The sequence below is a fragment of the Xyrauchen texanus genome, chromosome 1 (genome assembly GCF_025860055.1).
Source record: "Xyrauchen texanus isolate HMW12.3.18 chromosome 1, RBS_HiC_50CHRs, whole genome shotgun sequence".
Classification (NCBI taxonomy): Eukaryota; Metazoa; Chordata; class Actinopteri; order Cypriniformes; family Catostomidae; genus Xyrauchen; species Xyrauchen texanus.
In genome coordinates this window covers 23,703,075-23,718,706 of record NC_068276.1, presented here as the reverse complement: position 1 = coordinate 23,718,706, position 15,632 = coordinate 23,703,075, and the positions used below count along the sequence as shown (strand labels likewise).

Below are 15,632 nucleotides of genomic sequence, written 5' to 3'. Positions count from 1 at the left end.
ATGTAACCTTCTATAACCAACTAATACATTCTATTAGTGAGTAAACCAATGTACTAACCTTCTGGGTAACACCCAATTACTCCACCCTGTATTCCACATTGTTCCTTCGGAGGGCACTCAGCAGCATTACAGCTAACTAATGGGGGGTTACACTTACACAGTAGGTCACAGTCCTTAGTGTAGAACTCTTGACCTGGCTAAAATCATCGAGAAAAAATAATTTTAGTATAGTGATAAAAACTGCTTAATTGCCTAAAACAAACATTCACACATATTTGCAATTCACTCACTTGGTAATACTGTCCACTATAATTGCAGCCGCATGTACTTTCTTTAACACACTTATCACCACTAAGGACATATCCAGGATCACAAAGACACCCTTCAGAACAAGGCCCACTGCACTGATTTGGTGGAGTCGGGGTACAGGAAGGCTGGCAAATTGGGATGCACGACTCAAAATGACTATTGTCTGTGCATTTCAGAGCTGGAGAGGAAGACTGTGTGTTAACTTGTTGTATATTCTCCACAATGCAATGTTTTCTAAATCAGTGTAGTGTGACACATCTCATCACATCTGCAGCTTTACTCTATGATGCATTATGAGAAGTAGTCAACACTTTTGATAAGAGTTAATGGTTTTCTATTGGACAATGTATGTTTCAGACGTACGACAGAAGGTGCTGTTTCTCCAGGGCCCAATTGTGACACCACGGCCCTGACATTCATGGACATATGCCTCTATTGCTTCACATAATGCGGACGGAGCACCATCCAGCTCACACACATCAAACAAACAGTCTTGGAAGAAACCCTATACACACACAGGGATAAGAGAGTGTCTGTTAAATGAATACAGTAAACGTATGCACTTATGCATTACAAATGAACTGATTTGATTTCACTCACATTGGGATTGACTTTTGGATGGCAAGCAGCAAATGGACCATTGCGGTCCAGTATGATACCACAGTAAGCAGGCCCTTCATACAAGTCCTGCTCAGAATCTGTACACCCTGGGCTCGGGTCTACCACTGTTTTATCACAGCTGAAGGGCAGAATCATAGGTACGTCATATGTGACATCCATTAATAGGCAACCGAAACAAGTCTTGCTCAGTAACAAAATGTGTATTGCAGTTTGTCTTACTCAGGGTCTGTGTTCCAACTGTTGCCGAAGTCATTGGGCCTTTGGACCAGTTCACCAGTGGGGGTACGGAAGTCATCCTTGGGGTCTCCATTGTAGTCACCACACAGTCCACAAAGTTTGTCCTCATAGCTGTAAAATGATCATGTTCATCACAAAATGTTGTAAAAGACTATTTAGAGTATTTTATAGTAAGACTTTTAAAAGAATCATCCTCACTCCTTGATAACTTTAATGTCCATGAAATGGTTTCCATCATAACGTACAGTTACTCCAAAGATCAAGGCCACTGTGTAGTGCACGCCAGACTTAAAAATGTCAACACCACTGACAGAACTAAAAGGAAGGTTCACATTGGTACCATTCACCTGAGAAAATCAGAACAAAATATAAATTTGAATGTGCCACTTAATAGATATATTTGAAATATTGAGCAGTGTATAGACAGTGTACAGATCATCAGCAATAATATCTCAAAGAATGTATATTTCTGTTACCTGCACAATCCCTTCTTTCAGAATGGAAACTTTCACTCCCAGTGCATGGACATGCACTGCTTTTAAATAACTGATACGAGGATTGTTGTAGCGATTCTCATTGTCAGTGTATACAGCGAAGTAAGGCACACCTGTGCTGTTACAAAGCTCAGACATCAGGTAAGAGCAATTTCCCATGAAGTCATAGCGCTGGTTATCAAAGGTGGTGTAATGGGGGTCACCAGAGGAAACACAGGTGGAGGTCCCTGTGAGTAAACAATCCCTCGGTGTCAGATAGAAGTATACTTGATATACATTCTAAATTATTTCAATGCAAGAGTCTCCAGGACAAAGGTGTATATCCTATGCACCAACAATTACAATTTTGCAAGATGATAATTGCTAGATTTTATGAAAAAAAATTGAATGAAGATGGCATAAAATCTCAAATAAGGCAGATCTATTAGGTGTTAAAGTGGCTGTTCACCCAAAAATGGAATTTCTGTCATCATTCACTCAACATTCATTGTTCCAAACCCATATGAATTTCTCTCTTCTGTGGAAAATGAATGGAGATGTAAGGTAGAATGACAGCCTCATTGACCATTCACTTTCATTTTGTGGGAAAAGTTACTGTGACTAACATACTGCCTAAGATCAGCTTTTGTGTTACATAGAAGAAAGAAGTAGGGTGAGTAAATGATGACACAATATAAATTTGGGTGAAATATCCCTTTAATCTACTGTAGCACTGATCACTTGTCAGTTAAAACAATTATGGTTTAAGGGAAGATTGTAGTTTTCTACTCTACCTTTAGGGTAGCAGCCATACACTCCACCAACATCCAGACATTCTTCTGTCACAGGGTCACAGGTGTTGTCTACACATTCAAAAGTGTAGTTGCCAGCACAGTGGCACAATTTAGAGCATCCATTTCCAAGTATAATCTCTCCAGGCTGAGTGTAAACACAAACCATGTTTAGAGCCAAGACTTTAGTTACAGGACTGGATAAATATGAATTCTCACATTAACAACAACTCTCATACCTCAAAGTAATTGTTGTCATCATCTAGACAGCCACACTGCTCAATAGGAACACAGCGTTTGCCACGGAAAACAAATCCTGGTTTACAGAAGCAGCCACTGATGCAAGATCCAGTGCAGTTGGTGGAGGGTTCTTTGCAGCTAGGAATACAGGCTGGGCCACAATCGATGTACTCAGAATCAGGAGGGCATTTCTCTGTTGGAAGACATTAATGGTTTTATAGCTGTACAAATGTTTGAATTTCTTTCAAATAAAACAAACTTAAAGTGTAGCATACCAGGTGGTGTTGGATTTGGAGTAGTTGGCTTAGGCGTTGTTGGTTGTGGTGTCGATGGTTTAGGTGTTGTGGGTTGGGGTGTTGATGGTTTAGGTGTGGATGGACTTGCTGTTGTTGGTTTAGGAGTTGTGGGTTGTGGTGTAGATGGTTTAGGTGTTGATGGACTAGCTGTTGTTGGTTTAGGAGTTGTTGGTTGTGGTGTAGATGGTTTAGGTGTCGATGGACTAGCTGTTGTTGGTTTAGGAGTTGTGGGTTGGGGTGTAGATGGTTTAGGTGTCGATGGACTAGCTGTTGTTGGTTTAGGAGTTGTGGGTTGTGGTGTAGATGGTTTAGGTGTTGATGGACTAGCTGTTGTTGGTTTAGGAGTTGTTGGTTGTGGTGTAGATGGTTTAGGTGTCGATGGACTAGCTGTTGTTGGTTTAGGAGTTGTGGGTTGGGGTGTAGATGGTTTAGGTGTTGATGGACTCGCAGTAGTTGGTTTTGGTGTTGTGGGTTTTGGTGTTGTTGGTTTAGGTGTTGATGGACTTTCTGTTGTTGGTTTAGGTGTTGATGGACTTGCTGTTGTTGGTTTAGGTGTAGTGGGTTGTGCTGTTGTTGGTTTAGGTGTAGTTGGTTGTGGTGTTGATGGTTTAGGTGTTGTGGGTTTGGGTGTGGATGGTTTAGGTGTTGAAGGAATTGCTGTTGTTGGTTTAGGTGTAGTGAGTTTTGGTGTTGATGGTTTAGGTGTAGTGGGTTTTGGTGTTGATGGAGGTTCATCTAAAAAAAGTGTGGAGAAAATAATTAGAATGGAGCTTTGACTGTTGGACTGACTTTTAGACATACACGAACATTGAGATAAGGCTTTGTCTGCTACCTACCTTTACAAATGGCTATGCAGACACTATCAATGGCAATATCTGTCTCCTCTGTTTCACCATAAACACCAACAATTACAAACTGAAATGAAAATGTGAATAGCAATGTGAACACATGCACCTTAAAGAACTAATTAAATGTTTTGCAAGTGAAGAGGGTCAGATCAATGTGTCAGATTTAAAGAAGCTCATTTATACATTTCTTATTGAAAAAACAAAACAAAAACAACAACTGACCTGCACATCAGCAGTACCAGTGTATCGAACCACTGCTGGTTTCCAGTCCTGACCTTGATTCCCTGTGAGACTGAAAATAGGGGCTCCAAGTGCCCCACCTACAAAAAATAGTAATAAATATATTACAAACATTTTAAATTAATGAATGGTTATTACTTAATTTGGTTTTCGTGTGTTATGCATGTGTAAAAAATTATAACATTATAATATAATATTTTTTATTATAAAATGTGTGATCATATTTGTTGTCAATGGTCGTCATAGGTTTGAAAACAAGTAATATAATACAATATAATATAATTCTCATAACAATTGCACTGATTCTTGAGATAATGAGTCTTTTTTCAAAATGTAATTTATAAATTAATAATGATGAAAATACTGGAAAAGCTAAATTTAATGTAAATGTGTATCAGTGCATTTATTACTTCATTTTTAAAAAATTTCATTTTAAAATACATGCTCTATACTTAGAAGCACTTCATTTAACCTGTCCTCAGCAACAGGTCACAATGTTAAACTACCAAACAAAGTGACATAACTCTGAGGACCCTTTTCCCACATACTACTGTCATTTTTTCCCTTGTTGTCTGCCCTGTGTTTCACTTGTCTTTGTCTAAAACTACACTTCCCACAATTCCCGGATCTCATCACTGCCAGCACTCTGTCATTGTTCGCACCTGATTGTCATTTGTGATCATCCTGTGTCTGTGTATTTAAACCCTGCTGTTTCTCCATTCCCCTGTCGGTCGTTGATGTTTGTGGATGCTTGTTTTGCCTGTTTTCCCATTGAATGTCTTCCGTGTTTTTGTTTTATTTTTCCCATTGTGGATATTTCCTTTGTTCCTGTTTGTCGTGTTGTCATTCTTGTTTAAATAAAAACCCACTGCATTTAGATCCTCGCCCCTCGTCTGCCTTCACCTGCTCATCATTACAACTACCATGGTTGGGGAGTAACGAAATACTTGTAACAGGATTATGTATTTAAAATACAAAATATAAGTAACTGTATTGCACTAAAGTTACAATTTGAAACATTGGTATTTAGATTGCAGTTACATTCAAAAAGAATTTTTATTACTGAAGAGATTACTTTGCATTTTATTTTCATTTGTTTTATTTAATATTTAGTCCTTGCAGATGGAAAACATTTATACATATAAATGATGTGATCCAAAGTGCATTTGAACAGCGGTGAAACACTTTCTTATGATGTGTTACATTCATACGAGCAGACAGAGAAGTACAATTGAAGTAAGTTTGGAGCAGAAGAAACAGAAATAAACCTTGTGTAAATTGTCATCTTTACGCTAAGCTAAAATGCTATTTCTAGCCATTTTATACGCACCTGTGACCAGACACAATCATATTTTTTTATCAAGAAAATTCACGTTAGATCATCGTTTCTTTTTTTCTATTAAGACCTTTGATATTAGGGTAAAAATCATATTCTTGATAATATTTTTTTGTATTTCTTTCCTGTAAAAATATCTAAAAATCCTTATAAAAAGATCAATTAGATTCATGTTGTTTTAGAAACAACACTGCATAATATATTTAGGTTTCTCAGAGAATGTGTTTTTAACATGTGTATTTTGTCTTACTGTACTGGCAGACTTTTTATAGTCAAAATAAGTGAAAAAAATCAGTGCTGAAGAAGTAATACAAAGTATTTATAATACGTTTCTGACCTCGATTAATCTAACAGAATATGTTACAAATTACATTTTACAGCATGAATTCTGTAATCTGTAGTGGAATACATTTAAAAAGTAACCCTCACAACCCTGCATACTGCTCATGGTGGATGGAACAGTAGACACGTGATCTGGCACATTTCATATTTTAAACAAACAGTGTTTACGTTTCTGCTGTCATAGCTTTCCCATTATAAAAAATTCTGTTAAAATTGTGGGAATAATTTTGGCATTTGATTTTAGGTTACATAGACAGCTTCAACTAAGGAAATAAACAAAATGGCTACAGTGTACACACATGGTAAAGAAATATTACATTTTATCAACTGAAAAAAACTATAGAATGTATTTGATCACTTAACTCCTTTACTGAACACCATTATTGATAATTAAATACTTTGCACTCATGTTGGATGGATCAAATAAAAACAGCATTTTTTTTAGTGTGTCTGATGGAGTTGACACAAATGAAAGTAAAGGTTTTTATAAAAACCTGTTCCCTTACATGGTTTGTTAGCTGAGACCTTTGTATACAAATATATCCATTTCAAATTAATTTAGTATTAGAAAAATTAAAACTCATATTTTAAACCTATTTTGTCCCATATCTCAAGAATCAGTGAAGGATTGGATTGCATGAAAGTGCATAATTTTCCTTGGAACTTACCAGTGTTTTAGTAAACCCAACATACAGAACAACAGTTAACATACAACAGTCACTGTACTTTACGGAAAAAGCATGTGGTCTCTTACCAGCTGTGGCTGCATGGACCTTAAGCTCCATTTTGGAGGAGCTGCCATACATGTAGTAATGGAAGTCCAGCTGTAGGCAGCCAGAGGAGGCAGCTGAGGGGCTCCAGAGCTGAGCTGATGCTCCTTCCACTCTAGAAAAGGAGTCCATTAAAAGGTACGACCCAACTGCATTGGGGGGAAAAAACAGTTGAAAAAAAAAAGAATTGTTGAGAGGAAGATTTTTTCTTTTGTCTCAATCAAATTATAAATTTTAAGTTGGCCTCACATCCTGGTTTGGAGAAGTCATCTTCAGGGCCAGTGCCAGGGGTTTCTGTCTTCCCATTCCACAACTCCCAGCCAACGATTTCCTGATTATCAGGTAATACATTCGTCCAGCCACATAAGTTAAAGTCATCAAAATCACACCCAGCTACACACCCTGTACAAACATAGAAACAAAAATCCATTCTAGATTTACATGGTGCAAAAAGCAATTAGAAAACAGCATTGTACTATTGTATATACTGTAAATGGGTATGTATTCAAATTTGCATCTTTGTAACATGCAATAAGAGTGGGTAAATGTACCAGGACAGGCTCCTTCAGTGATGACAATGTTATCCAGGGCAGTATCACATGACGAAGATATACCCCGCATTGCTTCAAACACAATCTAGAAGAGAAAAATTGCTCTGGGAGTCACTTAAGTTCATTCTGTCACTAAGAGCTTTAGAAGTGTTCTCTATATGGGAACATTGATTACTTTATAGCTGCCAGTGAAGATAAAACCAGTATAGATTAGACACCTTGTAATGCCTTTGAAGCCATAAACACTTTACTGTATCTTCCAAGAGCACATGTCAGAGCAAGCCCACATTGACCACACTAAAACAGTTGACAAGTTTTCTGTAAAAGCCATGCCACTCTATTTTTAAGGCAATGTAAGCAGGTATCACAGAAAAGTGGCCATTATCTTTTGGAGTTCATTAGTTGTCCACATGTTATAGCTTTAATGCTCACCAAACAGTCTATAGACACACAAGAACACTTCAATTAGCAATAGAAACCTTTTTACTGTATTTGTGCACACCCACACTCTCACCTGAATGGTCTGTCCAGCTGGTATGGGCACTGTGACTGAAGCCCCAAGCCATGATGGGCTTTGGAATCCAATTTTCTGCCACAGTTTGTCCTCAGAGCCGGTATGTTTGGCCAACACAGTCAGTGTATTCTTGCTGTCAGAGCCATACATATAGTAGTAGAACTGTACACAAATCTCAGCTGGCCCGTTGCTAATAGTTGGGCTGAGTAGGCGTGCTTTCTGTCCATTCACAACATTGTCAGCCTCATGATATATGTAAAAGCCAGCTGTGAGGAAGAGTATTCAATTCAATACTGAATTAGTGGAGGCATAATTGTAGCCCTACATATGAACTAAGTGAGTTTGTAGCCTAGATTATTTAATGAAAACAGCCATAGATTATGTGTGATAACAATCACACTCTCTATATAATAACAATTGCTCTATAATCATGGAGCAATTCAATTAACTTCACGTTGCTTAAAGGTGACTGTCCCTTCAATTAATGTAGCTTTTGTATTTTTTTTTAAATACATTTCTGTGCACTGTAATATCTCTAATCAATAAAAAAATTAACAAAGTATCTGCTGAAATGTATTCTTAATAAATGTTCATCTTCAATTAAGTGAATAATCACTGTACTGTAGTTTCTTGGTGAGGTTCTCATACTCACAGCCATCTGGATAGTCTCCACTTGGGCCAGTGCCTGTTGTTGGGGTGGATCCTGTATGACGTGTCCAATCACTTTGATCTGCAATGTCTTGTCTGAAGTCGCAGAAAGGCTCTTCGTTTTTGTTGAAATCACACGAGGCCAACACTACTTCCAAAGATAAATAAGACATTTTGTCTGAAACTATTTTCAGTGGTTAAAATATGTATTTGTTTTATTTTGGGGAGCGGTAGCATGATTATTTTCCTCCTTGGCTTAGATATCCTCCATGTTTAGAAATGTTCTACCTCACTGAATAATGTTAGAAATCATTTTTAAAGGGAAATATTAAAGGATATTATTTTAAATAATTATAATAATAAACTGTCCTTAAATGAGAAAGCAGTAATGGCACATGTTTTAATGTATTCAGAATTTCAGAATAATGTGCAAATTATTCAGAATCTAAAGCCATAAATACTCTGGTAATGTGTCATGAATGGACATGGACCTTAGATATTCTTTATGGGGACCTACTGTACTCCACCCATTTACAGCCAATTCCAGTGTCATTTTGTAATGTCAGGGCCGTGTCTTTGCTTGATTGCAAACATGTGTTTTTTTTTTTTTTTTTGCAGTGCAAATCATGCTGGGAAGATTTATTTATTTATGCATTTTTGCTCTGTACAAAAGAACTAAGTCAATCTCCCCAGTGTTAGTAATATACAGACATGATAATATTCTATACATACATTCAGATTACTATATTGAATATAGTAATCAACCATCGGTAACAAGCTAAATTTCACAGACCACATCTCAAAGACCACAAGATCATGTAGATTACACTCTACAATATCAGGAAGATAAGACCCTTCCTCTCTGAACATGCCACACAACTTCTTGTTCAGTCCCTTGTCATAACTAGACTGGACTACTGTAACTCTCTCATTGCAGGTCTCCCTGCATGAGCAATTAGACCCCTACAACTGATCCAGAATGCAGCAGCACGTCTGGTCTTTAATGAACCAAAGAGAGCACATGTTAAACCACTCCTTGTCTCTATTTACTGGCTGCCGTTTGATGCACGTATTAAAATCAAGGCTCTGATGATGGCATACAAAACAGTCACTGGGTCTGCTCCAGCATATACCTAAAATCATTTCTGGAGAGCTACGTGCCCACTAGAAGCCTGTGGTCGGCTAAGGAACATCGTCTTGTTGTACCAACACAAAGAGGCACCAAAACACTTTCTCGGAATTTCGGCTTCATCGTACCACATTGGTGGAATGACCTTCCCAACTCAATCCGTGAAGCTGATTCACTCTCTGTCTTCAAAAAACGACTTAAAACACATCTTTTCCATGAGCACTTAACCAGTCACAAAAAACAAACAAACAAACCAACAAAAAAAATTATTGTTGCCCTTTAATCTGTTTTAATACTCTTCTGATGCTAGTGAAACTTTGTAGTATGGCACTTTTGTACCACGGTCTCCTTAAGATGATTCGCTTATGTTTTCCTCTTTTGTAAGTCGCTTTGGATAAAAGCATCTGCCAAATTAATACATGTAAATGTAAATATTTGAAGAAGAAAATATAAATAAATTGCTGAAAATCTTTGCAACAAGTCAGGGAGTTTTTTGGCAAAAGACTGGCTAACTTTTGTTCTCATCACATTTTTATAATAAATAACTTACCAGCATCTCTGTGAGTCACATCATTTCTAAAGAAAACATAAAATAAGAGGGCAGGTTAAACTAATGCCAGAAAAAACAAAAAAGCTGGAATATAATTTTCACTGCATAATCTGTTCAGAATTTACTTTCTCTGAAGGCATAGAAACATGTAATTCAATTATTATGTAATAATTACCATCGTCACAACACCAACTATATTATTGTATCCTTATTTACTACCTTAATTATGTTTTATCAGACTATCAATCAGACTATCAAAGATGGCAGGCGCTATTTTATTCAGATGTTAAATATCTTTAATTTCAGTAAAAGCATTCATTCATTGGTCATTTTGAAATCATTGTGATATTTTTGTAACATGGTCATTTAAAACTTAAGTATCAATGATGTGTAATCCACATGAACTCCAATGCTTCAGTAAAGTTTTTGATGTGAACAAATACCAAAACCATATCACTACAGTTTTGATAAATGATGCAACACCAAAATCTTGATATGTTAACTTGCAATTATTTCTTTGGGTGTTTCCAATAAAAAAAATGTTTTCCTTATTGAACTAATTGTTTTAAACTGACAGCTCTACATTAATGACTGGCAATTTATTCAAATGTATTTAAATTGTTATCAAGCATGCACAATGGCATAGTTGAACAAGTTTGCTGAATGCTCTATGTAAATACTATGTATCTACACATTAAGTATACATATTAACATGCATAATAATCCAGTGTTTTTCTGAATTTGGTACTTACAGACAGAAATTGTAAACTAAATTAATTTAACAACATTGTTAAAAACATCAAATAAAAAATTAAGCTGAAGTTCTCATGACTGCTGAAATATTGCACTAAATTACTGAATAATATGGTAATTATGAGCATCTCACCTATTTACATTGGCATCTATGGTATAGCAACCTGCTATACATGTTAAGATTAGAATGAACTCCAGACGTCCCATGTCTGGATTAATGGATGGTGTTGGGTTCACTAAAACAGAACTAAGGGGTCCGCGAGTGTTTATAAAGGCATGTTTATTGCGTGGTCAGTAAGGTAGGGCACAAGAAGGTGTGTATCAGTTTTTATCACTTTCCTGTACTGTATCCTATTTTACATAGCTCATTGCAAAACCATTTTGGTGAATTAGTAACTGCTCTTCGTGCTAATGGGCAGAAGGGTGTATCAGATGATGCAGATGTGAAGTTCATCTCAATATAGACTTTATTACATTATGGCTTTGACCTGTCACAACAGGAACCCTCATTAAGTATAGCACAATTAATACATTTCTGGCATCATTAAGCTCAGAGATTATGGAAAGAATATGTTGATATCTAGTGCAAAATATATTTCAATTACAGGGTCCTTATCTGAAAATATAGGGAAAATGCTCAATGCCACACTTCAAGGTTGAAAATGTAAATGTTTACAGAATCAGTAGTTCATGAACATACATATCATAAAATGTTTCTTCTGTTGCAGTGGAGGTTAGACTAGGTAATCCTGGAATATTAAACTTAATCATTCAATCGTTCAAAGGAATGTTTATATATACTGTATATATGTATACTGTATCTATACCTCATGTGTTTGTAGGAATATTGTACATTATCTTATAGAAATAAATGCAACAGGTTTATGATTCCTTTATTGCATGACATAAAAATCGTGTGTGCCTGAATATTCATTTTTGAGAAATGTCTGAAGTAATTCAAATAACATTATTTGTGTAATTTAATGATATCATTCACCTTTCTCTAGATTCTGAGGCAAGTAAGCAACAATCAAAAGCATAATTTCTCATAAAAATAATTAATTGAATTTGGAAAAAAATGATTCAATGATTCAAAGTGCAATTGCTGGTGCTAATTTGTACTGTGGCCGCAGTTGTTGGGAATCACTCTTATGTCACTGAGATTCCACCCTGCCTTTTGATAACGCATGTATGTTTATGATGCCTATAAAAAAAGTTGTGTTCCAACCGAGGTCCAGCCCATCAATGTAAGTTAAACCCTTCATAGAAACAAACCTGCAACCTGGATACATTAGATTCCACAAACATAACTTATTCAGTCTGGACCACTTCCATTCAATGAATACTAACTTGAAAGAATTAATACTTTATTGATTTGTTCACAATTTAAGTAAACTAATAGACAAAGCTGTCATACGAGAAGTGGAGCTGGGGATGGAGGAGGGTGTTAAGTGCAGTTTGCATCCATGCAATGGAAAGGCAGCTGAGAGAATGAATGAAGGGTGGACTCATATAGGACCTCTTTGAATTAAGTCAGAATTGCGTTAGTAGAAGTCTTGATCAGCAGAGATTCAGCTGATTGCAAGCTGACCAACGTGACATGCCTGAACTGATGGTATGCTTGATTTTCAATGGTTATATCAAATAGAAAACAGTTACCACTTTTTTTTCAGTGCATGCAAGCATAGTGCCTTATAACTGCTTAACAATTAGATGTCTGAGTATTCACCACGCAACTGGAGGAATTTTACTGATAATAGACAGCACTCTTACTTGGAAATCATAACTTAGATTTCATTGTTTTTGTCAAGATTCAGTAATTCAGTATTTTGCCTGCTACAGATGTCACAGAAACCATTCACCCATTCTTGTTTGTACTGCAGGGTGCTTTTCCCATTATCACTGGCTAAAACATGGCCAAATTCCCTGATCTACAGCAAACTACTGTAGTAAGCAGAGCAAAACCTTTGTCCCATATCCATAGCGTATTATGATGCGTTTTACTCCTCTGAGCCATAGCTTTACCCCGAAGCTATATCACTCATAAAGCTCAGCATAAATACATAAATACAGAATCATCTGTAAAAATGGCCAATTATTGGCAAATTATGTGATCAGTTTATTTTCAAAGATCACTTTGCTCATTATGTAAAAACAAGCTACGGACCTCTTTCATTGTCACTTTCCCAATCACCTTTCTTCTCAGATCCTCCTTCTTTTTGTTTTATTTTACGAATGTACTTCCTTGTTTCAACATTTGAATTTTGTAGGAATGTTCTTCCTTGTTTCTAAAAATAAATGTGTCTTTTGTCATAGCTACGAAATGCTCAGCAAAGCTATAACTCCCACATTGGGAATAAAACTCACCCTAGTCAAAGCATAGTAAATAAATGACCTATCCTCACACCTGTCTAAGACATGCAAATACATTTTAGTAGCCTTATTGGAAATAAGAGACCTCTGATCTATTAAAAAGGACAACAAAAATTAACAATAGTTTGAAATGACAATATATATTTTTTCCATCTTTAATGGTTTTCAGCAACATGAACAGGCTGATAAATAAAACAAATATATGGTTACAGTGAACTGGCAAGTGAACAAAAAACAATATAAAGTCCCCTAAAACTACACACATACAGTACTCATGAAAAATTCATGTTCATGGATCAGGAAATGTTGCAGCGTAGAGTGACTGATAGGTGTTTAGAAAAGTGCTGTGGTTGTTTTTGTAGCTATTTAGTGATTTGGGAGAAAATTAAGTTAAAATGTGCCTTTTACCAAGTGAATCCTTCAGCCCTGTTGTGCCCTAATTTCTATCACGTGACAAATTATGTATTTTGTATTTAGTGATGAAAATGACTTCCAAAACATTTATTAGAATGAAATGGAGAATTCCTTGGTCTTTTTTTTTTTTTTTTTGTACACATTTTGCATTATAGGACAAATTTCCAGCTTGATTGCAAATGATGCACAATAACATTATTCGGTGAGATATATGTTTACCTTGATTTTTTTTCTTCACACATTATTTGTTGCATGCTCTTTACTGACACTGTTATCTCATTGGTAAGCAAGAAGGCTAACACTAACTCCTGATGAAACCTTATTAGTGGTGAAATAATAATAATACTTTTCATTATTATTAATGTTCGAACAACAATAACATAACAACATTGCCAAGGGAATACATACAAATACACAAACACAAACTAAAACAACAAAATTTCTACATAAATTGACACACCCATCCATACACATCTACAACAAATTGAGAATAGTTACAATTTAATTAAAATATATATATATATATATATTAAAAAGATTAATTAATTAATTAATTAATTAAACGTTTTATAAAAATTATAACCAAATCACAAGTTGCTAAACGACATGACAAGGACACAGACACTACAGTTGTATTAATACAATAACATACAAACATTAGTACACTAGGAAAGCTTCTAAATACATGGATTTTATTTAAATAGGTCTTCATATTTTTTAAGGAATCTTAGGGTTTTTTTATTCTTTAGATAATAAAGAGATTTAAGAAGTGAGTTTAATTAAATTTCAATGTGGGGATAGGATGGAATACCATTTGCACAATTTTTGCTTATGAATGAAGAATTTGCCATATAAAATAAAAAAAAATATCAATATACCTCAGGGGTCTATTTATATTATAATTATACTAAAAACAATGTCTTTTAAACTGAAAGAGTGTGCAACATTTGCAGAATCATATATGTGAGAACCTAGGTCAGACCAAAATGGTTTGGAAATAGGGCAACCAAAAAACAAATGTGCCAATGTCTCCTAAGCTTGTTTACAACAAGAACATGAGCTGTCAATGTCCACATATTTAGAAATGTTAGAATTGAAGGGGTATAATTTTTGTAAAAATCTGAATTGTATTTTCTTTGCCTAATTGGAAATACAATATTTTCCAGGTAAAAGCCAGGCCCTTTTCCAATAAATATATTCTATCAAGGACCTCCAATAGAACTTTCCTCTTGGAGAAATGTTCTTTTAAATTGAAAAATTTGGCATACATGCCTATTGGTACATTTCTTATATAATAGATCAAATCCTTCCAAGAGTAAAGTAAATTGTATTGTAACTGTACTCCTTGGATTATATATGAAGTTACCTTTAATAAGGTGAATAACACTGTTGAGATTGCTTTAATCACAGTAATAAACTCTTTAGGAGGAACCAGGAAATTGTGTTAAGTCATAAATTGCTCATAAGTCAAAGTATTTCCTGAGTCATCAAATAAGGAAAGGATACATTTTATTTTGGAACTATGGCAGTAGTGGTGGTGTAGTGGTCTAATGCACATAACTGGTAATCAGAAGGTTGCTGGTTTGATCCCCACAGCCACCACCATTGTGTCCTTGAGCAAGCCACTTAACTCCAGGTTGGTCCGGGGGGATTGTCCCTGTAATAAGTGTACTGTAAGTCGCTTTGGATAAAAGCATCTGCCAAATGCATAAATGTAACTATCTGGGGGAAAAAAATTACTTATTCTTGATAGTGATGACACTGTTATTCCATAAAAGTGTTCTATGGGGTGAGAAACTATGGACATAGCACAGCTTCCAAGCAAGGAGACACTGCTGATGAAATTTGGACAAAGCAATAGGTAGCTTAGAAGGTAAACAATAACTTTTCAAAATAGAGGAAAGGCTACCAATTTGATCAAAAATATTGTTGGGGTGAAATACCAAATGGATTTTGGATTTGCGAGACATCTTTTAAGCAGATGCTTTAGAAAAATCTAAAACATCAATACCTCCATCCGCTCTGCAGTTGGAGAGCACTTATTTTTTTTTATTTATGAGTTTTATTTTTCCAAATTAAATCAATTTTTTTGTATGGTGGGCTAGGTCTAACTAAGATTTAGTTTTATTATTATGCATTCGGTCTCAGGCATTTGGCTCATTGGTCGATTCCACCTGAGAGAGCCCCTCCCTGGATT

The 15,632-nt window shown here is 35.7% G+C and overlaps 1 protein-coding gene across 1 annotated transcript in view; it reads right to left on the bottom strand.

Annotated features, from left to right (window-relative positions):
• The window catches only part of zanl (zonadhesin, like), a 45,621-nt gene extending 34,766 nt beyond the window's left edge, over nucleotides 1-10,855 (bottom strand). Inside the window, 19 exon segments of the mRNA XM_052137784.1 lie at nucleotides 59-197; nucleotides 291-487; nucleotides 673-814; nucleotides 910-1,048; nucleotides 1,150-1,278; nucleotides 1,366-1,514; nucleotides 1,644-1,888; nucleotides 2,435-2,579; nucleotides 2,671-2,864; nucleotides 2,947-3,594; nucleotides 3,804-3,882; nucleotides 4,038-4,135; nucleotides 6,488-6,652; nucleotides 6,753-6,905; nucleotides 7,055-7,139; nucleotides 7,569-7,834; nucleotides 8,221-8,364; nucleotides 9,896-9,921; nucleotides 10,782-10,855. Coding sequence (XP_051993744.1) covers nucleotides 59-197; nucleotides 291-487; nucleotides 673-814; nucleotides 910-1,048; nucleotides 1,150-1,278; nucleotides 1,366-1,514; nucleotides 1,644-1,888; nucleotides 2,435-2,579; nucleotides 2,671-2,864; nucleotides 2,947-3,594; nucleotides 3,804-3,882; nucleotides 4,038-4,135; nucleotides 6,488-6,652; nucleotides 6,753-6,905; nucleotides 7,055-7,139; nucleotides 7,569-7,834; nucleotides 8,221-8,364; nucleotides 9,896-9,921; nucleotides 10,782-10,855 — 3,217 coding nt within the window.
• Between the last annotated feature and the right edge of the window lie 4,777 nt (nucleotides 10,856-15,632).